Genomic DNA, 24227 nt, shown 5'->3' on the forward strand with positions numbered 1-24227 from the left:
TGGCAGGAGAGTGTTGTATTTCATGGCTTCTGGGACACTTTCTGTAGGCGAGTATCATCTGGACTGTGTTGTGTATGTATGTAGTTCTGCTGCCTCCTGGAAGCCTCTACGTTTCTACTGGATTCCAGGTGTTTAAGCTTTCTGCCCTGCAGTTTTCCCCCAGCAGGGCCTGATGAAGATCTGAGAAAGTGGGCAGACAAGTGTGCTGCTGACTCCGTACAAATCATTCAGCCTGTTCCTTATAGACCTCTTTCCCATATGTTCCTCAGATGTGGACAGTGACAGGGCTGTGGGGTAAATGCATTGTTCTGGCAGTGGGAAGCGGCCATCTTTCCTGGAAGCTCTTCAACGCTTTTCCCAGCGTGTATTTAAATATGGGCTCATTATATGATGGGGGAGAGGCTACAAGCCTCCTAGATAAAATGGTCGTGGGGAGCAGGCTGCCTGCTCCAGAACAGTCATCTGGTGTGCAGCTGAGGCTCTTTAGGAGAGGAGGCCAAAGGGAACAAGCTAGATGAATTGTCCTGCCATACTACATACGGCCTGTGGGCTGTAGGTTGTTCATCCTAGATATTTGCTTACAATTGTGAAGAACATTGGGATTTTGCAGTAAAACTTTAGAAAAACACTTAACAGCATGAGAAAAATCTGCTTAAGCCACAATGAACTCTCTAATTCTTTTTACCAGTCTTCCACAAGGAGGGAGCATCTGGTGGACAGAATAGATCAGAGTCCTGAGTGCATATGTTAGTGGTTTCATTGTCATCAACAGACATTACATTTTTGTTGATTTATTTTGTGCAACAAATAAAACTTCATTTCCTGCTCTGTTAAGGATGTTCTACTTTGCTTGACATGTACAAAAATGAGCTATGGTTGTATCCATTTAAAAGCTGAAAGCAATTGGGTGGCATGGCGTGAACAGTGGACATTTTTTTTTATCTACCTATATGCACACAACATTTTTTTCATCTAAAATGCTCTAGTTACTGGTGATGCTAAATCTTATGCAGTTAACTTTCCCTCCTCAGGACTGTTATCTAAAGGTCAAGATACTCTCATATTTTCTTAATTTATTACATATCTAAGAGTATTCTACTCATAAATGTGGCTTATAAAACTAGATTATTACTGTATACTAATTGATTAAGCACTTCTGTTCTCAGTTAAGTAAAACCAAGTGAACTGTGCCTATAGTTGTTAGAAAAGCTGAGATTAGCTTCTATCAGTGTGTGTATAACCCAAGTTAACATGAAGTGCATGCTATAGCTGCTCAGTCATTTAATTTTGGCATTTTTTATGAAAACATATTTCTGCAAAATTGTGTTTTCTTTCGAATGGTGTTACAGTATTGTTTTAGCCTTTCTTTCTCTTTGTCTTGGAGGGGTGGGACGTGGAAGAAACAGAATACTGTGTTTGGAAGAACACAGAGCAATATTTTTGTGCTTGTCAAAGCAGGACCCTCACATATTTGGGACTATTCAGTATTGCGTTGTATCTAATTAAGCTGCTGCTCTGTTGTGTGTGACTTGTAGCTTGGATGTCTGTTTCTCCATTCTGGACTGTGTTTGTGGCTGTGTTTCCTCCAAAACATTACTGATGTCTTTTTCACTGAGTGCCTAATAAAGGACATGAATCCTGTGCTTGTACAGGGCACCATCAGTGAGATTTTTTTTGGAGGAGAGCTGGACGTAACTCGGAGCTAGTGTGTCTCAAGGCCACCTTTTGCTTCCTGTTCTTTTCACACACACAGGTATTTTGATCAGACAAAATAAAGATGTGTCAATTTCAGGAATATTGGAAACATTTCTTTGAAACCAGTACCGAAGTACAGTGTTTCAAAAATCTGAAAGTAAACTTTGGTGGTTCTGGCTGTTGCTCCCTGCCCCGTTTTTATCTGTGTTACAGATAAAAGTACATTAGTGCTAAAAGCAAGTTATCAAGGTAATGAGACCACACGAGTCTGGCTGCAGTGAGTTGGCCAGTGTTTTAGCCGTCAGTGAGGAATGGACTTGTTTCAGAATTGCCAGCTGATGAACACTGATCTTCCCTCCAGCCATGCTGGACCTGGCTAGAAGTTGATTATTCTGGCTCACAGGTTCTCAGTTCGGGATGCAGTTATATGATTCTGACTGAGGGTAAACTGCAGCTAGTTTGAAACTGATGCTTCATGTCTTTATCTGTTATTAAGCCAATCTTTTGATTATACTAACACCGAGATCCTACCCGTTCCTTGGCACCAGTGGGGTTGGTACAAGTCCTCTGTGTGTTGCTTGCTCATAGAAGATGGATTACAGCTCTTGAAGTAATTGTTTATGATCTGCTGACACTGGTCTTTTGTGAGTCTGAGTTGCAGAACAAATGATGGGTAGTGCCACAAGAAGAGAAAGCTGTGGGGATTGCTGCTAGCAGTTCTGAAGAGTTCCCCTGCTAGTGACATTCCGCTGTAACAAAACCATCAAGGAACTGTGGTCTGGTGGGTTGAGCTCTTAAGAGTGGTGGTGCCCTTCCACTTCAAACTTTGTCCTGTCCTGCTCTGCTTGAAGGCTGTCAGAGAGCAGCACTGCACACATATATGTTCCTTCCTTTCCACCTGACTACCTTGTTCCTCATCTCAGAATTATCCTACATTTTTATTATTCTCCCCCCCGCCCCCCAGTTTGTTCTAGTGCTAACATTTGCTCATTTTTTTGATGTCTGACCTGTGAGTTTTGCCCATCTAAAATGTCTAGTGTATGACATTTAAAATTTTATGAATATGTAGTATTGGATATCTTCACCCAATTAAAAATCTTTATAGTGATGATACTTGAGTCTTTAATGTGTAGCATGTTTGTGTTTTATACTGTTGTTTTTTCATTTGAAGAAACGCATTTCTTAGATCTGTGCAAAAGGCTCATGTATAATAATCCTGTAAAGGCAGAAAGCAAGAACATATTTAAATGTCATGTTCTGCTGTTTTCAGTGTTTACCCCTACCCTAGGGAGACATGTAGCACTTTTTAAACTGATTTCTAAAAGTAGCCTTATGAATACCTGTCAAGGTCCAACTGGATAAAACCCTGTGTTGGACATACTTTGCTCGTGATCCCCTGAGTGAAATTAAGATGCAAACGAGGTCAAGTGCCACAATTGGTCTCTTTATTTATTATAAAAAAGATAATAATAGATCAGAAAAAAGGATAGAAATTAAGCAAACATTCAGGGTGCAGAGATAGTCAACACCTTGTCCCAAGGGCCCATAGTTCTTTTCAGTAGTTGGTGGCCCCACGGCAATTACCTTTTTCCCCTTTTGTAATACCTTTGGGGGAAGTACCTCTGTTCTTAATGTCACATACTGCACAGTCCTGGTGGGTCATGTGCATCCAGTTTTGCTGGTCTCGCAGCCAGCTCTTCCACTGCACATGCCTGGTAGCAATCCTTGGGATAATGGACAGCAATTTCTCACATCAGTCCTCGAGATAATGGACCTTGGAGTCTTAACTCCTCCCACCCATTTCTCAGGCAATGGATGGTGGAGTCCCATTTCAGCTGCTCACAACCATCTCTCAGACAATGGACAGTGGAGTCCCATCTCAGCTCCTTACACCCATCTCTCAGACAATGGATGGTGGATGGAGTCTTATCTCAGTTCCTCCCACCCATCTCTCACGACAATGGATGGTGGATGGAGTCTTATCTTGGGTCCTCACACCCACCTTTGACATAGTGGACCTCAGCTTCTCACACCAATCTTTGAGACAATGGATTGTGGAGTCTGATCTCAGTTCATGTCTCACACCACCTTCAGGTCATGATAGCTTCCTTTGTATAGAATGATTTTCTTTCATGGTTGAACACTCTTGTGATGAATGTAAATGTATCTTCATGTCATCTTTGCTGGCTGATAGAGCTTTTTGCACAAATCAAGATACTTTTGGTATTTATTCTTGAGTATAAATTGATGTGTTCTGTCACATTTATTCTTATTATTGAATAAGAAATAGGTTTGATCATGCAAGGTTATCCTATTTTTTCTGCAATATAAGAAACAAAAGTGTATTCCTAAATATACATTCTTCCTTTGCTCTGGTTTTGGTTGTCTGTCATGTGTAGCCCATTCAGGAAGAAACAGTGCCTTCATCTGTCTTGTTCAGCTTCTGAAAGGCACCAAATAGTATATTCCCTCATGTTGGGGTTACACTGTCTGCTCGGTAAATCAGTTCTTTTGTGCCCATGTAACAGCAGCTGTGACAAACTTCCAGCAATGTATAAGTCTTTGGAAAACGTCTGTAATAAAAGTCATAGGTTTATCAAACTTTAGAAATAGTTTCTAGTACATAAACATATTCAGAGATAGTCCTCACTGTGGGCCTTAGTCTCTTTTATATTGAAACTGCATACCTCTTGGTGTTCCCTGTGTGAATAGCTAATATTCTTTTTTGTCTGGGCCAAGCACTGGCGCTGTAGGTTGTGCAAAAGGCTTCTTGTTGCTACAGGGTGTAGTGTTTAAGGTGCTGCAGGAGATCAGGTTGGGGATGGCAGTGTTGCTGCTTCACTGCCCTTGTACGTGAGAAGTCGGCAAAGCCCCTGACTCCAAAGGTTGGCATCTCATCCATTGCTGTCCACAGCCCTTCCCTCACTGTGTGTGTGGCCCAGCAGGTTCCCCAGTTGTCAAAGCTCACATGTAGTTAGTTCAGTAGTTTTACTCAGTGTGTTTCCTGTGTTGCTCTTGATTAATGCAGTTCCGAAACCAATAGTTTTGTTGCCCAAAGATTAGTTCAAACGTATTTAGCCATTTTAATTTCCTATGTATGAGTGGCATCTGCACAAAATACCATGTGAGTAGCAGGTAGTTTCACGATTCTCTGGAGGGCATAGTTTGCTACAGCTGGTTTTGCTGTACTCTTATTCAATAAAGTGTTTTACTGAATAGCTCATAACAAGGTGCTGTTATACAGTCATGGTGGTATTTTGTAGTATAGCTACAATAATCCACCTGCGTAGACTTCAGCAAAAGGCTTAATGAATTGAGTCTTCCCCTGTTGCTGGCTGCCTCCTACCTCCCCACTCTGAGTTGGAGAATGTCCCGGACTCTACTTGAAGTGTAATACTGGGGCAGAGTAACTTGGAAACTTGGGCTCCTTCCATCTGAGAAACCTAGCTCCTTCCTTCAGAAGGTGGTGGTGGGGAAGTAAAAAAATACAACCTTGCTAGGTATGGAGGGTTAACAAACATGCCTTTTATTGCTTATTGGAAATGCTTGAACACTGAATCTCCATTCTAAATAGATTGTCTTACATGGTCTGGTTTTGTATCAAGAATAAAAGGATGTATCTGAGGTGCATCGTGGCACCCAGTTTCTGAACACTGTGCTGTGGGATAGTCAGATGTTTTAAAAGGTACTCATCTAAACAACTGTACATTAGTATGGTGAAAAACCTGTTTCCAATAACTTTCATAGGTCTTGCAGTATTTAATATACAACTAGTAATAGCTGTGTATGTAATTGTCTCTGTATGATCAAAATAAATTATTGGACATACTTTTACGTTCAGATGCCAAATTAAAATTTACTGTCAAATGTGAGTGAGGTTTCTTTTTCCATTTAATAATGCTGGAACTAAGATTTACCACTCTGTGTGTAGTTCAACTTAGTATGTTGTAGTTGACTGAAGTATTGCTGTGAGATGCTTACAGGAATTTTCTCATGCTAGTTGGTTTGGCTGTTGTTCAGAAACCCATTTTCATAACTTCTTCCAAACCGTTTTGGTGAACTTACAGGCCTTACATATAAGCCATTTAGAAAATTTTAGTCCTTTTAAAATCTTTTAGAGAGACAGTTGTGCAATGGAGGTTTACACAGCAAAAGAGATACCAGTGAAAGAGAGCTAGACCAATGCCTACTAGTTGGGTCTCCTCACAGAATCACAGAATCCCAAGGGTTGGAAGGGACCTCAAAAGATCATCTAGTCCAACCCCCCCACAAGAGCAGGGTAACCTACAGTACATCACACAGGAACTTGTCCAGGCGGGCCTTGAATATCTCCAGTGTAGGAGACTCCACAACCCCCCTGGGCAACCTGTTCCAGTGCTCTGTCACTCTTACAGTAAAGAAGTTCTTCCTGATGTTAACGTGGAACTTCCTATGCTCCAGTTTACACCCATTGCCCCTTGTCCTATCACTGGATATCACTGTAAAAAGCCTAGCTCCATCATCCTGACACCTACCCTTTACATATTTGTAAACATTGATGAGGTCACCCCTCAGTCTCCTCTTTTGCAAGCTAAAGAGACCCAGCTCCCTCAGCCTCTCCTCATAAGGGAGATGTTCCACTCCCTTAATCCTCCTCCCCCTTGGATTAAGCCAGGTGCCTGACCATGCTATGACTCACACTTTTTGGTGAAGATTGTATTTCTTCTATATTAAAGATACTATTTTAAAGGAGTACATTTTGTTTTGTTTTGTTTTGTTTCTACCACTCTGCTTTCTTCTTTCCTTTGTCTCTTTTCATCTTTGTCATACTATCCACCTCCATTTCTGATAATCTACTAGTCATCCTTTTTGGCACTATTTGGTAATCAATATTGGTGTTAAGCGGTTATTGAAGAGGCTTCCTACCATCCTGGATGAATAGGCTTTTAAGATCAACAGGAGCCTTTTGACCATCTAATCTGATTTTCTTATAAGAAGGTGTCTATAAATTGAACTTATTTTCCCTCATCTTTAGGGCTACCATAAACCATGTTTCTTCTTTGGGCTAACATATGGCACCCAAAAAATTAATTTGTTGCCTGAAAGTTTGTCTTGGGTATGAAGGATTGTTTTTAAAACATGATCAGGATATTTGCAGGGATAGCAGCCCAGGAAATTGAACATCCCTGGCCTTGTTACTGCACACTTGGAAGTACAAGAGAAAACTTCAGTTTGATTTAATGATTCTCTCTGATGTACGTACTGCCACAGCATTGATACTCTCCCAGATGCATGCTCTGTCCTATTGGCAAGTGCAGAAGGGGAACAACATGATACTCTAGGGTGGAAGGCAGAAGTAAAGAGCATTTTCTCCTTTTTCCTTTGTGACGTTAGGAAGAATTTGTTACAGAGGTTGGGACACTGTAATTTGATCGTTTTAACAGTAGAAAGGTGGGTAAGGACTTGACTAGAGGTCTGTGGCTGGCATGTACATTCTTCATGAGATATTTGGCAAAATGAGCTATGTCATCTTTTGGTTAATGAATACAGGTGGATGGACATAAGCATAATGGAGTGTATTAAACCAAGTGTAGCTTTTACCTAAGAACAATGATGGGGAAATTAAAGGGGATGGGACCAGGAAAGAGGTGCTGAGTATGTTGGTGCTCCTTGAGTCCTCTAGGATGTGATGTGCACCGTGTATTTCTGCATTTGTTTCCTCAGCACTGTGTGGAACATGCCCAGTTTTCAGACTGGAAAAACAGCTCTGGTTTTATGTGTTTGATTCAACTGAAACTCCTTGCTACTTTTCAGCGCTTGCTCTCTCATTCCTGCAGTTTTCTATCCTTCATGCCACTGATGCAGCAGTCAGCAAAAATTCCTTTTGGAGGCCCTCAGTTTCTGGTGCTTTTGAAGACTTCTGAAGTTGAAGTTAGAATTGTTTAAAAAAAATTTTTTTGTGTGGGGATTTAATCTTGTTCAAAAAAATTAAACATGTCGGGTGTTCTGCATTAGAGAAATGTTTCTGTTGCGTTTGGTCATTTGTCCTTTTTGTGATAAGAACACAAAGCTACTGGGAGGAGTTACTTGGTTGCTTTCTGCAGCTGTAAATCAGAATTGATTAGGAAAGAGTAAGAAAGCGCAGTACCATGAAACTTGGTAATTTCCAGTCTTTTCTATGTGTGAATCCTCAGCAGCCTTGAAGTGCTTTCCTGCTTTTGGGAATTGTAAATTATCAAAGCTGTCACTATCTATAAATGCAGCCCCTTGAAAATCAGTGCTGTGCGCCTTAATTAAACATCCCAATGAGAGACAACAAATATGATTTAATCAGAGATTTACATTAATCAAAGCGCTCTGAAAGTGAAAAGCTAATGTCTTGGTATATTTACTTATCTTTAGCACCTAATTAGAGCACAAAGCTTTTATTCTAGAACAAATCCCAGTTGGCCCCATCATGCAGAAACAAGAGAAATGTGTTCAGTCTTCTGCTATCTCATGTCAAGCCTGTTAGGCTTTGAGACATTTAGTTTTTGTTATGTTTGGAGCTTAAAAATTTTTCCATCTGATACTAGAAAAATGTAATATTCCAAATCTTGTTATGATTGACCTAAGTGGTGTAGTGGTGAGAGTGGCTTGCATTTTACAAGACAAATCTAAGCCTCGGCTTGGTTTCCTAAACCAAGCATAATCTTATGCAATAAATAAATAAATATGGTTTTCATTATATATTTTTAGCACGGTTGTTTTATAGTCTTAAAAAGTCTATAATCTCTATGCATTTAAAAAACCTGATCAGACAAGGAAATGTTTCGCATTGAAGTGTAAACCTGAGTGGGGGAAAAAACAAACCAGGCCAAGATCTTTAATTTACAAGGGTAGTTACGGAAAGTTGCGGATGTTTGTTACAAAAGTAATAGACAAAAAATACTTTCCCTGGCCTACAACACATACCACATGCAAAGTTTTTTATTAAATGCAAGGATATTTTTCTAGTAAAATATCACATTGTGAATACCACAGATGAATATCACTTACGTGATACTTGTCACAGGAAACATTTTCACACAGTGTTTTGCTAAGCTGAGTACAGGAACACAGATTACTTGTGGAAAATGTGCTGTATTTGGGCCATCTGTGTTTTTTCTCTAAAATTTATTTTGCAGACAAAATCTAGGGGAAAAGCTGCATGGTGCGAGTTTTGTCCATGCAGATATGTACTGGACCCTTTTGTTTGTGGAAGTAGTTGTAAAAATAATGTCTGAATAGACAATGTTATTAGAAATCTGACACTTTTGTTTGAAGTTTATAAATATATATAGTATGTGTATAGATATACAGATGATATGTAAATACCTGTCAGTTTAGCCATAAGTATACCCACGTATGCCGTGTGTATATTAATGTTTTTATACGCTACACAATACTTTAATGAAGTAATCTTTCTTGAAAAGTAGTTAAAAGACTGTAATATAACCTATCTGCACATAGGAGCAGACAGTCTGTGACAAGCAAGACTGCAACCAATGTGATTATACTCCAGGTACAAAAGAGCAAAGGTGGAAGTTTCCTTGTTTTTTGTGATCTTATATGTGACAGGTTAATTTTTTTAGTTGAAAGCTGCATCTGTATGTTTAGAAGTATTAATAATATAAATTTGGAGATAAGTTTATCATTGATACTTGTGATGTAAAAATTTATAAGGACTTGTAGATGATAGCACTGTGACTAGTACTATTTTTGTTATCTGGAGTTTTTATGAAAATCATAAAAGTATATATACAATTGATAACTTTTCCATATTCTGTATTGTAATTTGGCATGAAGTTTTGGCTTCACATAATATAGGTGTTCTTTGTTCTTACTCTGTATTGTTACTGTTTTATTTTTTCAAGAGCTACTAAAACCCACAGGTAAGCTATCTCCAGTATTGCATCTCTTGATTTTTTTTTAACCATTACATTGAAACAGTAACTTTTTAATTCTATTTTAAATGATTTCTTACATTGTTTTTTCTATTTAAACTCTATTGTTCATCCTAATGCTTGTAGAGTGTGGGGCAGGTTAAAAAAGACTGATGGAAAAAGGCTGTTCACTTACATTAAGTGCACCTTTGTGCTTCCACAAAGGCAGCAGCATTAGGATGAAGTTCTAACTGCCAGATCATATTTCTAAAACCTGAAAGTCACAATATAGGAAACACTGTTTAGTCTATTTTAAAAGATGAATATTTAGTTATCATAGTGTGACTATTGTGCTCTTGTGAGACCTCACCTGGAGTATTGTGTGCAGTTCTGGTGTCCTCAACATAAAAAGGACATGGAACTGCTGGAACAAGTCCAGAGGAGGGCCACGAAGATGATCAGGGGACTGGAGCACCTCCTGTATGAAGACAGGCTGAGGAAGTTGGGGCTGTTCAGCCTGGAGAAGAGAAGGCTGTGTGGAGACCTCATAGCAGCCTTCCAGTACCTGAAGGGGGCCTATAGGGATGCTGGGGAGAGACTCTTTGTCAGGGACTGTAGTGACAGGACAAGGGGTAACAGGTTAAAACTTAAACAGGGGAAGTTTAGATTGGATATAAGGAGGAAATTCTTTCCTGTTAGGGTGGTGAGGCACTGGAATGGGTTGCCCAGGGAGGTTGTGAATGCTCCATCCCTGGCAGTGTTCAAGGCTAGGTTGGACAGAGCCTTGGGTGACATGGTTTAGCGTGAGGTGTCCCTGCCTGTGGCAGGGGGGTTGGAACTAGATGATCTTGAGGTCTTTTCCAACCCTAACTATTCTATGATAACTATTCTATATTGAAACTCGTATCAGTATGATGCACTAATTCAGTCATGTCCTGTGGTATCTTTCATAATATGTAGTGTATTGCCTACTTGAACCTTGTATATTACACTATAGAAAAACTGATTTTGAGGCTCACATAGATATAAAATGTCTGTTGCAGCAATCTGTGCTTTGGTGTTTGTTCAGTATGAAGTGGGAGTGTGTGGTTCTTCGCATCCCAGCTTTTTGACCAGGAAGTTTGGAAATAATGATCTGCCAGCCTGTTAGCAATATGAAAGCTAGATGTGTTTTTTCTCATCAAGTATAAACCAAATACTTAACCTCTGTGTGATGAATTACAAACTTGAGTTTCTCCCGAAAAGTAAATCTTGAGAAAGAGCACCTCTTGAACCAGCTGACAACGCTTATTCAAGATTTCAGGAAAAAGTGTTGCTCAAACTGATGTGTTTTAGAACTTTGTATTTCTGGAACACTTCAACAATGTGTGTCAATGCTATATGTTGAAAAACCACATTTTTAAAATGTTATTTATTCATTATAATGGTATGTAGGACTCATTCAGACGTGATAGTTGCAGTGACCAACTTTGTAGGCACATGTGTGATATAACTTAACATACACTAGGAGATGTGGGGTGAATATTTGGTCCACAGGCTGTTTGAAGGGAAAGGAAAGACAGTAGTGAGACCAGCCTGGAGAGAATAAGTGAAGGGTATCTGTCTGTGTATGGTGGTTCCACGAGTAGACGGACTATGGTCTGTGCCATGGGAGGGTGCTAAACACTGATCCCTGGGAGGTTGCCATGAGTGGATAATACAGGCTTGATTTATGTAATACCAAATCCTAGTCCTGAAGGTATTGGTATTATGTAGAATTCACATCAAGCCTTTTTTTTATGAAGTGCCTTCTAAGTAATTGAATTGTCCGCTGCAACTGCTCTTCAGGACTGCAGGTAAAAAGCAAAGGTCAAGGAAAACCCTCTTCATTTGGTGTGAATGTAGGTGCATTTAAATGACTTTAAAGTATTATGGGTAGTATGCTTTAAGTTAGTTTTCGAAGAAGCTAAAACTATCCACTATCCCAGCAAATCTCTACCAGGTAAAAAGATAAACATTAGAGAAACCTGAGTGAGTTCATGACTTAATGATGTGTTAGCTGCGATTACTCATGGCAACCTTAAATTTATAAAACGGATTTCTTAATGTAAATTAATATATAAAAACCTGATAAATTATAGATGTAACAATATTTTTGTGAATTTAGCTTTAAATATATTCCTTAGGCTGTGTTATTCAGTAGTTTTGTTACAGATGATGTTCCATGTTTTGATTTGAAACAGGATATATGATCTTCTTCTTTGACACAAAATTCTTGCTGAGTGTTTCTGCTTGGCAATGCATGAGATTAGAGGATGTTTCCAGGCTTTTAACTTCCCACATACATATTTTTTCCCCAAGTTCTTTTGAATCTTATATCTCCACCCTGTTGTCCAATTTTTAATCTCTTACTTCTGCATGTGGCTGAAGTGCACAGCTGAGCACAGTCACAGTCTTGTGTCCCCAGCTCCTTATGTTTTGTTCCCTTGGGCACTCAGCTTCATTTCTTGCTGACACTTTCCTCCCTTGTTTTAAACCTGTACTTACTCTTTAATTGCAAATTAGACCAGGGATGAAAAAGAAAATAATATTTTCCATGTGATTGGCACATATTTGGAAGAAGGGGATTTGCTCTGAATTCTATGTAAAGCAAAAAAAAAAAAAAAAGAAAAAAAAAAGATTCTTTCTGATCAGCTTGTACCAAGGAGGGTATGTTCATTTGAGGAATTTTGTATGTCAAAATCTTTGTAAGAAAGGAAGTGGCATGCACATGGTGATCACTAGAAAGAATAATTATTGTTGGATGCTGGTAAAAAGTCCCTAGTGCCTGCAAGGAGGCACACTGTATTTTAAACTCACCAGTGTGACTAAAAAAATTATGTAACGTTATAATTTCAGAGGTATTTTATAAAACTTTGCAACAGTTGTAATGTAGTGTTGACAGCTACACTTCTCTTAATGTATAGCATTCTGGTAGTTGTGTGTGATAGATTGCTGTTTTAGAAGATAAATTATTGCTTGTTTAGGTTTAAGGTAATGTTTCAAAAGCTTCCTTATTTAAAAAGCAGTATATTATAAAGAGCAATAAATTCCTGGAAATGGTGTACACATCACAGACTGACAGTTGCAGAAGAAATGACTGATTATAAGTAAAAACTCCTTGATGTATGTGTTTTGTGTAAGTTGTACCTGCATGTACTTTTTTTACATTGATTAACCAGGAAGCTTTTGCAGCCACACTTGTCCAGCTTTGTAGTTTAGTCCATTTTTAACATTATTTAGATAAGATGTAATTGATAAATTACATTTAGTGAAAATGTATTCTTCCCCATATTGGTGTTGGAAGTTAACTTAAAATTTAGTATTTTATTTTTATTCTGAGTTGTTACAGTTCCAGTAGGGCTATTAATGTATTATTGGAAGTTTAAAGACAAACATTTTGATAAAATCGTGATCTTGCTTTTATGGAAGTTTTGCTTGAGACAACTAAATAGTGAAATCCTTTGCTAACTTGGCTTCTGTGTTTAGAATTTGAAAAGTTGGAAATCTAGATTCGGACAAATGATGTTTCAGCCAGGTGTATGGAGGTCTCTAAAATTTATCATTATCCTCACCCAATGGATTTTGTTAAAGCTATTTGAATATTGTTCATATATTTGCATACATGTATGTGCATATAATGCTCAAAAAGTATACTGCATGAGAATAACTATTGGAAATAAGTCAGGAAATGAAATTTTGTCCTAACATGGCACTAATTTTGTGAAGAATAGTTCTTAAAAAGAGGAAATATATTTTTGCTAGTGTCATGATGATGTTTCAGTCTCCTGCTGTAGATTTTACTGTTTGTTGAGATCTTACTTTTTCTTTAATGAAATTCCCAATGCTTTTGAATTTGTAGAATGCAGTGAAAACTGTAGAGAGTTTGAGTATTGCTGTTGCGAAATCTCTTCTTGCTTGAACCTTCCTGTACTGGAAAAAAATATCTTGAAAAATACCATTCCCAACTTGTGAAGAGTTCACTGATTGGTATAAGGAAAATGGCCATAAGCTCGAATTTGGCTTGGACACATCTCAAACAGTAACTGAGGAGGAAAGGACTGATAGGCTAAAATGCGACCCCAGTACTTTTCAGCTGCACTGGGTTTGAAGTTTGGTATCTTAAGGAAACCAGAATGATTTTTTTCTTTTTTTCGTCTGTCATTCAGTCTTGTTTTCCTCTTTTTTTGCACTGCTCCAGTGAGTTTTGAACCTATTGACTAGTTTAAAACAATTTTGATGGAGAGCTATTTGCTTTAAGGATAATAACCGATAAATTTGTCAAAATTACTGGCAGCTGAGGAGACCCTAGAAGGTATACTAATCCTTCTGACATTGACATGTATAATCAATTGCCAGTTCATTGCTTCCTTTCCTCTCTTTCAAGCCCCAGTAGCTGCTGAAGGCACACGCTGCCGGAATGATGCCCAGCAATGAAAAGATCTCTCATGGATAATAAGTTCTTCTGAGGCACAGACTTTTGCCTGGTCTTTCCCTGTCATGTGTCACAGTTTGTTGTGATGTTAGAAGTTTGAGAGCTCGGTATTAATCAGTTTGCTGGGTCCTGCTATAGGTATGTTGCTCAACAGTGTTTGGGATTAGGGGAAAACTTGGTCTGGATAGTATTCTACCTTCCTCTGAAGGAAGTGGGTGGCAATGTTATGTTGTAATAAAAACTATTACTACATCCTTGGCAGGTGCTTGGTGGAGGGAATTCTTGCATGTGGAATCTGGCTTTCTAATAAATTGCAGTAGGAAATGTGTTGGGGTAAAGTACCCCCTGAAGAAAGTGTGAAATGGAGCTGCTACCCACTAGGACAGTAGGGGGAAACAAGTACCCTTAGTAACCTGCCACCACAAAGGAAAGTGATGGTGAAGTGTCTGGTGCCAGATGAGACAGGGCTGGGGACTACTGCTAGCCTTCTAGCAGGTGGAACAGATTGCAAGAAGAGTGACCTGGATATGCCAAGTTTTTGCTAATGGTTCCCAGATGTTGTTTAATGAATTGGTGAGGTGATTGAGCCGTGCTCACCGTGGTTGTTTCCATCGTCCTGCAGTGCACAGGGCAACATACTTGATAAGTGCTAGTGAGATGGTGCTCAGCTATTTAATATTTCAAGGGACCTGTAACAAGCATGAGAGTATGTTCAGTTTTCAGTGCAGGGTCTTCCAGAATAGCACACAAAAAAATGTAGACTGTCTTAAATACCATTACTGTACACAGAAGAAATGCAGTGGTGTAAGAAAAAAGTGGTGTTGACCAGTTCAGTGTATGGATCTGTCTGTGGGTGTCATGGTCCTGTAACAATCCCTGATTTGTGTGTTAGGCTGGATGACAGCAGAACAGTCAAAACTGTTCTGGAGTTTTTGTGTATGGCAGTAAACTGTTTCAACTTGAATTATGTATTCTTTTTTCTTCAGATTAGTTTTCAAGATTTATTTTAATAAATAGCAGTTCTTTTAATGCTCTTAATTTTATTAGATTTGATGGTTTCTGAGCACAAGTTGGAAAAGACAATAAAAATACTGTAGGTCACTACTTTTGCAGTATTTTCCTGAGAAGAACCATTTTTAGCCCACATCCATCCTGTATGAAGGATGTCCCACATCAGCAGTTTTGGTGAAGGAGCTCACCTAGCGTTAGTCTTTTTGCTGTCTCTCTTCCTGAATCTTTTCCATTCAGGCCACCCTGGTTTGAAAATTATTGAGTGAGAGAATTCTGTGCACAGGGAGTTTTGTGGAACAAATGTTTGGGAACTGCTTTTCCTATTTTCATCCCTTCCACCTTTCCTTCTGCAGTAATGCCAAATCTTTATTATAGCTGCCACTTGCTACCGTAGTATTTCTTACTCTGTTGTTTCTTCTTTGTAGCTTTGAGAGCTCTAGTCGAAGACCAGGACTCCCCTGTGCTGGGTATTAAACAAGGGCAGAATAATGTTACAGAAGTAAGATATCCCTACAATATCACCCCAGACCAAAGCTCTGGGCAGATTTCCTGTAACATGAGGAAGAGTGAAATCTTTAAAAATCTTGTCATAGGTGAAATTGCAGAAAAGCCATTTTGAGATGTTTATTTCTATTAAAAAAGCATTTACATCATGGTAGGTCGTCTCATAATTTAAAAAAACCCACAACACAATAAATGTATTAAGCTTTACTAAATGATCAGTTAACAGTTCATAATGTAACTTTCTTTCCAAAATAGAAGATACTGGTACAACTCACCTCCCTCAAAAAGACTTGCGAAGTCTTTATTTGTTGCTCTGTTTTGGGTGTTGAAAAATTGGAGTGTATTTCTCAGGAACTCTTAATGAGAATAGCCTGTTTTATTTATGTTTTGCTCTATAGCCTTGTCAGGATAGGTTTTCAGACACTGACAGCTCCCTTCCTTGTAAAAAAAGGAACATTGCTCTCAAACACCTCAGATAATCAGCTAATGAAAACAGTAGCAACATCATAGGGAGATGCTATTACCCAGAAATCAGTAGGCAGACAGCAGACATTCTGCAGGATCACTGCAACAAACTTGCTACAAGTTTCTTGGATTTCATCTGGAGTGCTGTGGCACTGCTTTCACATGTGAGCCTGGCCACAGCTTTCACATGGATTTATAACTCACTTCTATTTCAGAGCACATTGTGCTATGCTACTATAGAATTAACAAAATATGGCTTATGATAAGAGGCCAAGAGGTAGATCTAGTGTAGGTCTTCTGGTGTGCCTTGGTGGCCACTGCTAATACTCTTTTTCTCTGAATCTGACATCAGCTGAGATCAGGTGCAACAAGATGCAAATGCAGGCAAAGACCTTGTTAAATTATTTATTGATTTCTCCAGTTTGTCCATTATTCTTAACCAGGTTACCTCTATTGGTTCCGCCACTCATCAAGGTGCGCTACCACTGCATCTCTTCCCCACATTCCTTTGTATTTCTCTTTCATAGTGGGGTACATAATTTTAAGAGTTTATTTTTAACATGTTCCTAAGGGAAATAATACTGAAAAAAAAATAAAAGAATCTAGTAGGAAAATAAAGGTCTTCCATCATGTTCTCGTCTGCTTTAGAGAAAGAGAGAGCTTAATCTGTGAACACTCATTCTGTGTGGTTTGCCAGTTCGAAAAGATTCAAAATTGGGTTTTGTGACAGCAAAAGAAAGAAAATGGCCTATCTTGAATAGATATTCAAAGGTGTAATTTCCATATATAATACAGAATGCCTTAATAATTCTACAAAGTAGTAACACACTCTGGTTTGGCTAAATCTTCTTTTCTGTATTTTATGCTGTCATTTTTAAGTATACATATAGGTATATAATTTTAAAGTTAATGTGCATTAGACTGTTAACACTTTCCAGAATACTTACAGATGTCATGTTCAGGTCACTGATTTTTCTGTGTTTCATTTTTGTTGTGCTAGTTTGCTGTTTGTTAGAAAAATAATATTAATTTTCTGTCTCCATATTTCAGTTTGTTATTAACTCTTAGTAAAGTTTTCATTGCAGCACAATTGTGCAGCGAATTACTGAGACTGTAGTAAAGTTGATGACTTGTTTGCAAGTAATGCTTGACCTATGCTAACCAGCAGAAATGTTGTTGCAACGTTAGTGTAATACGCTTTTTTTTTTCTCTCCAAGAACTTGTTTTCTTTAACTTGATTTGCTAAAAGCAGGACTGTATTTGCATAAATAGCTAAGTGATCCCAAAGAGGAAGCAGTATTTTCCCATAAAGCATGCATAAGATGTGTTTGGGAGGCCTTGCACATTTATGTATTTTAAAATGAGAAAGTGTCTTTTTAAAGAGAAAAAGTAGTATGTATTTTAAATTTGGAAAACAGAAAAACAAAGATAATAAGCTCCACCTGTTAGGAAAGATGATAATAACCCTCATCTATTATGTGTTCAGGTGTTGTCAGCTGTAATTTGCTTTAAATCTGGCAGTAACTTTTATGTTGCAGTAGAAAATTGTTTGAGGAACTTGCATGTGAATTTACTAGCCTAGGTGTCTTTAGCATGTTACTTATGACCTGGATAGTTTTAGAAGTAACCATAGTGCTCTACAAAACATTTCATCTGAGTACCTGCTCTGGTGCATTTGCCAAAAGAGAAAAAGGAGCAGGGCTGTGCAAACTTCTGTTTGTCCTAATCCAAAGTATATTTGTATAACACAGGCAGGACCTCATGTTAAATTTTTTAAAGTTTTCTGGGCTTTACTTACCTTTTCCCACTAGCTTGTATCATATTTTTGTAAATGACTGACATTTTCTTTAAAAACCATCTCTCTGCATACATCATGAGTATTTTTAGTTTTCCGATGTTATGACTGTTTTTTGGAATCACTTGTTACTGCTAAAATGAGCAGGCATTTATCAAATCTCATACTATAACTATAGTTATTAGCACTTTCAGAATGTAACTCCCTTCCCACTCCTAGTATAATTTTGACTTTAACTTTCAAATGTTTGTCATCTGGTGTGAGGTGGATTTATGGGAGAGCAGTAGTTTTAGTGCCTTTTGGCTGAGTGTTTCTGATGACATCACTGTGATCTAGACACAGTGTGTGACTCTAGTTGGTTCCAGTGTTAAATAGTTTCATAATTATGCTAGTTTTGGCAGTTTGCTTGGAACTTTTTCCCATCTCTTTAATGAACATGTTTTACTTCTGGGCTTATGAGACAGCCACGTTTGAGAAATTAATAGTGTGCTCTTAAAGTTAACATTGAGCAGGAGCGTGCAGATACAGAAAGCTTTTGGATATATATCTCCATAGGAATGTAGTTCCTGTAAGGTCATGGCCACTGTTATCATCTTCCAGTAATAAAAGAGTACAACATTTGTTTTATAAAGTATTAGTAGCTGTGTGGAAATTAGTGTGTGTTCACGAGCAAAAAAAAAAAAAAAAAAAAGCTGTACAGCTCTAAAACCTTTTTGATAATTGTGTAATAGAAGGAGATGAATGGATGTTATCCCAGATTAAAAAACACTTACTTCAAATGTTTGGTCAGGTTGAATTCTTCTTAAATGTAGGTATGCTCTGTTACTTGATGTGGGTTGATTTCTGAGATAAACTTTTGTGTTTTATTATGGCACCATCTTGGAACATGTATATTTTTTGTTTTGGTTGCTTTTAAGTTCAACTTCTCTAAATGGTTGCAGCCATTTTCCATTGCAACAGACTTGCAGCTCAGGGAAATATAGAAAGCTTATTGTATAGAACTTACTTATAGGCTAAGATCGGAGACCTTCAAAATTAACATAATCTAAGGGTTCTCTGCCCCTTTACATTAAAACAAACCTCCTCAAAACCCAGTGTGTGAGTATGTTTTGTTAACTCTCTGAAAGTGGTAAAAGGCTAAACCACCTTTATTTCATCTTCAAACATTAGTTATATTCTGTATGATTAAAATATCACATAGATTTTGCATGAAGTTATGAGAAGACTCATTTAGTGTGGTCATGTCAGTACAAAGATAGAAAACTTACTCTTGAATATAGTTGATACAGTTAACAATTCAAAAATAGACTGCCTTCCCCATCCTCTTGCCCCCCTTTTCCTCATAGCCAACATAAATATTAAAAGGCAAGCGTAATGTGATCCTATCAGATCAAATCACTAAATAGTCCCACCACAGCATTCTGTGCAATCCATAAGCGTGCTCAGGAAAGGAGGAAATGTGCTAATTGAGCTGTTTGGTCACTCTGACATCTTGAGGGTATTTTGCAAGTTCAAAACATAAATAGCAGCATGACTCATCTGAAAAAATATGTTTATGCTACATATGAACTGGTTTCCAAGAAAGAAGGTATAGTTAAAAAGATATTTCAGACATCTTAGCTTCAAAGTCTATGATCTGAGTTTTCTCAGTAAGCTGGAGACAAGAAGGGGAACTGAGCTTTTCTAATTACAAAATATACATTGAATCATAGAATCAGCTAAGTTAGAAAAGACTTTTAAGATCATCACCCATTACTCCAGGACTGCTAAGTCCAGCACTAAACCATGCCACTAAGGGCCTCATCTACACAGTTCTTGAACACTTCCAGTGACAGTGATTCCACCACTTCCCTGGGAAGCTGGTTCCAATGCCTGAAATGGTAACTCAGCCTTGTTTCAGAAGCTATCTAGGGTCTATCTTCGGCAGTTTCTGCAAATAAACTCAGCTTTATTCCCTGCTCTCCTCCACCCGCCCCACTAAGATTATGTTGCTCATCTTTTTTTCTTACTGAAATAATATTTCAACTTTATCAGAGAATTACCCTTTGTGTTCTGTTTTTTTAAAGACAGACTGGAAGGAAAGAAACTGTCTTCAATTGTTTTTGAAGTTGTAGACTTTTATTTAAAATGCATCATTACATATAACGTAACTTTTTATTTTCTTATTTTATTTTTTCATGCAAAAACTATTAAGAAGCAAGTAATGTGAGGATGCCATTTTGTACTTTCTCTGAGAGAAATATGAGAAGTATTATAAATACCAGGCAGCATGCAGGGAAGCACATGATCTATCCTGTACAAAAACTCGGCACAGTTTAAGCTGTCTGCTTTTTGGTGATTAGAGAACTTAGAGAATATCACAGTTTCATACCGCAGTACTTGACATTTGCTCCCCAAACCCTTCTTCTGTGAGCGCATTGTGTGATCCTAGTAGTGCCGTGACCCAGAGAGCATTTTGTTCCTTTTCTGCAACAGACAGCATCAATGCAAGAAATAGCTTGGCTTGGGCCAAAAACTGTAATTTGCTTCTTTTCTAACCTGCTTTTCTAATACAAGAATATTTGCATTACTTTTTTTGGCTCTCTTGCACTTGAGTCTTGTAGTTAAACTGTCATTCTGGAATGTAATGGGAATACTAGTGAGGTGTTTAAAACTCTAAATTCAGCTAATTAAGATTTCCTTGTGTCTGTGAATTTTATCTTGCAAGGTTCATATCATCTACTCTAATTGAGCCATGTTTCCTGCTTCTGAATTCCTTCAGGTGAATAAGCTATATATAAGCCCAAGTTGAGCAGGTGTCCTCATTTGATGTATCTTTTCTGGAGCTATTCTGAAAGTCTGCAAAAATATTTTGCTTTGTGAATCAGCTTCAATTAGCTGAAGAAGGACATGACTGACATCTTGGAACCATGTGAGGTGGTTTCATGTGTAGCTGTGTGAGCTCATAAAATTCAGTGTTTTCTTGTATTTGTTTTGGTTGTCTGCAGGGCTATGTCTCTCTGAAGGAATGTTTCAGCAGAAATGCAGCTAGATGACATGTGTTCAATTGAAATTAATAATTAAATGATTTTTTAAAATAAAAGTGAAAGTATTAATTACAAATAAGTTTTTATGTTGTTTAGCTAGTTTTGTAATAAATTGTGCAGTTAGGTGCATGTACAGAACTGAATTGATGGAAAAAAAATAACAGTTTATTTTACCACAACTTCACCATGTTTTTCTCCCCATATTTATTTTCTTCTCTTTCTTTTGGTTGACTCAGCTGCTTTCTTGTCCTCTAGCAGGAAGACCACGAAAGTTGTGGTTCCAGTTCAACAAACCGCAGCACCACGGAAAGCATGAAATCAGCAGTAAAACCACGACGAGTTCAGCAGTCAGCTTCTCCTGACCCTGATTTACCCCCAGGTAATCCATATTTTCAGAAGCTGGACTGTATTTGAGTGATAGAAAATGCCTACATTTCATTCAGGTGGCCACAGTGTCTAAGTTAGACTATGATGTCTTTGTTGACCTAAAATTGAGTGAAATCCTTGAATATTATCAAATAGAACCAAATTGCAGTAAAATGTGGTTAATCCTTATATCTTTCCTTCCATTTTGTTGAATAAATTTACAGAGCAAATTTATAGTTCATGGTATCTTAGAGTGAAAAATAAAGTGTAGGGTTAGTGTGTTAGGTTTTACCCTCTGCTGCTTTAGTTCTTCTGTTTAATACTACTCTGTTTTCTGTTGCTTATTAACTGCTCAGTGGTTCACATTAAGTTCTTTTCTTGTATGTTTTCAGACATTTTGTTTTCACAACTATTCTTATAATAGTTTAAAGGTAAGGTTTTCTCTTTATGAGAGTAATCATTCTGAGAGATGTTTCTTATCAAGTCCTGTGTCTACTGGTAGAAGTGTTCACCACCATCCTCCCCCCAACCCTCTCCCTGATGTGGAATTTGGCTCAGTTGAACTTTGGCATTTTTGTATCATGTAAATATTTCCAAGGAACTATATGTTTGATTACTGTTGTCTGTGAGTTTGCACAAAAATTTGGAGTATGAGGTGTTTTGTGCAGAAGAATGAAATTTGAGAGTACTGGAATGAATTGCAATTTGCTTTCTAGGGGAATATATTTTAGATGGGTTAAAGACATTACAGTTTTTTGTACTAGGCTTTTTTTTTTTTTGTATCTTTTCATAGAATTATAGAATGGTTTGGGTTGGAAGAGACCTTAAAGATCATTTAGTTCAACCCCGCTGCCATCGTCAGGGACACTTTCCACTGGACCAGGTTGCTTAAAGCCCTGTCCAAGCTGGCCTTGAACACTTTTTAAGAGAAAGTTTATGCTTTGCCTTGAATCAAAAGATAATATTGAAATTTGTAGTGTGGAATATAATGTATTGCAGAGCATCATCTTGCTTTGAAGTGGGTACTTGAGGAGCCAGATATGGGGGCTCTCTTAAAGCTCTTGGATCCAGTAATCTCTGGTGGCCTGGAATTGCGGGGCTCTTGGCATCCACAATTTGCTACCATGGACAGTACTTTAACTCTGGCAGTTTCTTGGCGCTTGGTTCTTTGGGTCTCACCTATGAGTCAAAGCCTTGCCAAAGAAGTGGGTGATTATATGGCCTTCAGTGACAGTTCTTGAGTTTTGTTTCCTTAAGTTTGTTTCTGTCAGTGCTATCTATGGGCTCCCCAAAAGGTGTAGTCTTAAGACAATTGAAGCCTCTGAATTTAAAACTGTATCATTAACTGGCTTTTTTTTCAGCATAGTTACCAGACAAGATCTCTATGGAATGTATTGAATGTATTTTTAGATAGAATGTGAGTAATGTTATGAATTTTAAAACATGGAAATATTTAGTTTTATTTTTTTTCCCAGCAGAAATGAGTTAGCTCCATAGTTACATTCGATATACATAAAAGACATGAATATGGGTAGTATTTAATTTCTTTACCATGTTGGTAAAATCTGAGTGTTTACTGCATGCTGGGAATTCACAGACGAGATCATTTTTCCAATCACACTATGTATGTAAAAGTATAAATGGATTTCTTCCCAACAGGCTTCAGTGCAGGTGCTTACTATTCAGGTTGTTGACAGAAATTGATTTTGTTATGTCTCACAGGGGTCTTATGAGCATGATGTGGCTATATTACCTTTTAGAATGAGAAAGGTACTAGGCATATTAATGTTTAGTTAACTTCTAAGAAACTAGGTGCGGGGGCAAATAGGTGTAGTACGCATATACTTGAAATGTAACCTAGGAAATGCTGTTCATTTTTCCAGACTTATGTCTAAATGTCTTTCAAGTAAAAATGTTACTGTCATTAAAATTCTTTGTCTACAACAGTCCATAGTTTTCTGTTTTCTTAATTAGTTTGGAAGTTGATTCTTGCCACCAAAAATTTATTTTTTATTCTAGAGTGTATTCCTAGTAGTTACACTTTTTTCCCTATAGTTTGTTAGATTTCCAGGATTCTGATTGACTTAACTGCTCTGAATGTTTAAAGAGTTTTAAGTCCTGTGATTTTTGGATAAATAAAGGCTAGTGATATTTAGTTTGTTTTAATTTTGATTTTGAAAAAAAGTACAAGTTGGAAAAAATGATTTTAATAATAAGTGAATTTGGCATCATGTCTTCTGTATAACTCCTAAGAATTTGTTTCATTTTATAGGTTATGTTCAGAGTTTGATCAGGCGTGTTGTAAACAATGTCAACATTGTGATCAACAATCTAATATTAAAGTATGTGGAGGATGATATTGTTCTCTCAGTGAATATTACTTCTGCAGAATGCTATACAGTGGATGAGTTTTGGGATCGAGCATTTATGGATATTTCTGGTGAGTGGATGTGTTTTGGTTTTAGGTATCACTGTAGAGGCATTCAAATTCATATAGAAATTTGCAAATCAAATAAAAATGGCTCTTTGTCAGAAGATACTTCCTGCCTGTTTTAATTTCTTCTCAGTTTTTCCCTTGTCCTTCATTCTGAAGAGCCAATTATAATTATATTGATTATATGATATTGATTATTATGTGTAAGCACAAACAACCTTCAATTTTATGCTTGTTGCTGGCGGTGAGTGCTTAGGGAATCTATTTCTATTTTTGTGAATGAACAGGAGTATCTTAAGGCATTCCGTTACAACTCTTTGCGATGATCTTAAAACTCTGTAAGCAGGCTGTCTAGAGGGGTAGTAAAATGTGCTGCACTGTAGTGAGCATGACGTACCACTGCAAGAAAAACTATTTTCAGGGAAAAAAGCCCCAAATGACAACATCTTTGATTTTTGTTTTGGTCTTCAGTGTCTGAATATCTCAATCTTTGAATTACCAGTGTTTGCACCTAAGTCCAGGTGTTCTTACTTACATTTGTAGAGGTGGAATTTGGGCACAGTAAGATCACAGAGAAGATCTCTGTTAGAATGGA

At 37.7% G+C, this 24227-nt stretch overlaps 1 protein-coding gene across 1 annotated transcript in view; it reads left to right on the top strand.

The window, feature by feature from the left end:
- The window catches only part of VPS13B (vacuolar protein sorting 13 homolog B), a 439495-nt gene that overhangs the window by 22170 nt on the left and 393098 nt on the right, over positions 1-24227 (top strand). Inside the window, exons 4-5 of the mRNA XM_065668694.1 lie at positions 21091-21211; positions 23471-23638. Coding sequence (XP_065524766.1) covers positions 21091-21211; positions 23471-23638 — 289 coding nt within the window. The remainder of the gene's footprint in view (positions 1-21090; positions 21212-23470; positions 23639-24227) is intronic.

The sequence above is a fragment of the Lathamus discolor genome, chromosome 2 (assembly GCF_037157495.1).
Source record: "Lathamus discolor isolate bLatDis1 chromosome 2, bLatDis1.hap1, whole genome shotgun sequence".
NCBI classification, from domain to species: domain Eukaryota; kingdom Metazoa; phylum Chordata; class Aves; order Psittaciformes; family Psittacidae; genus Lathamus; species Lathamus discolor.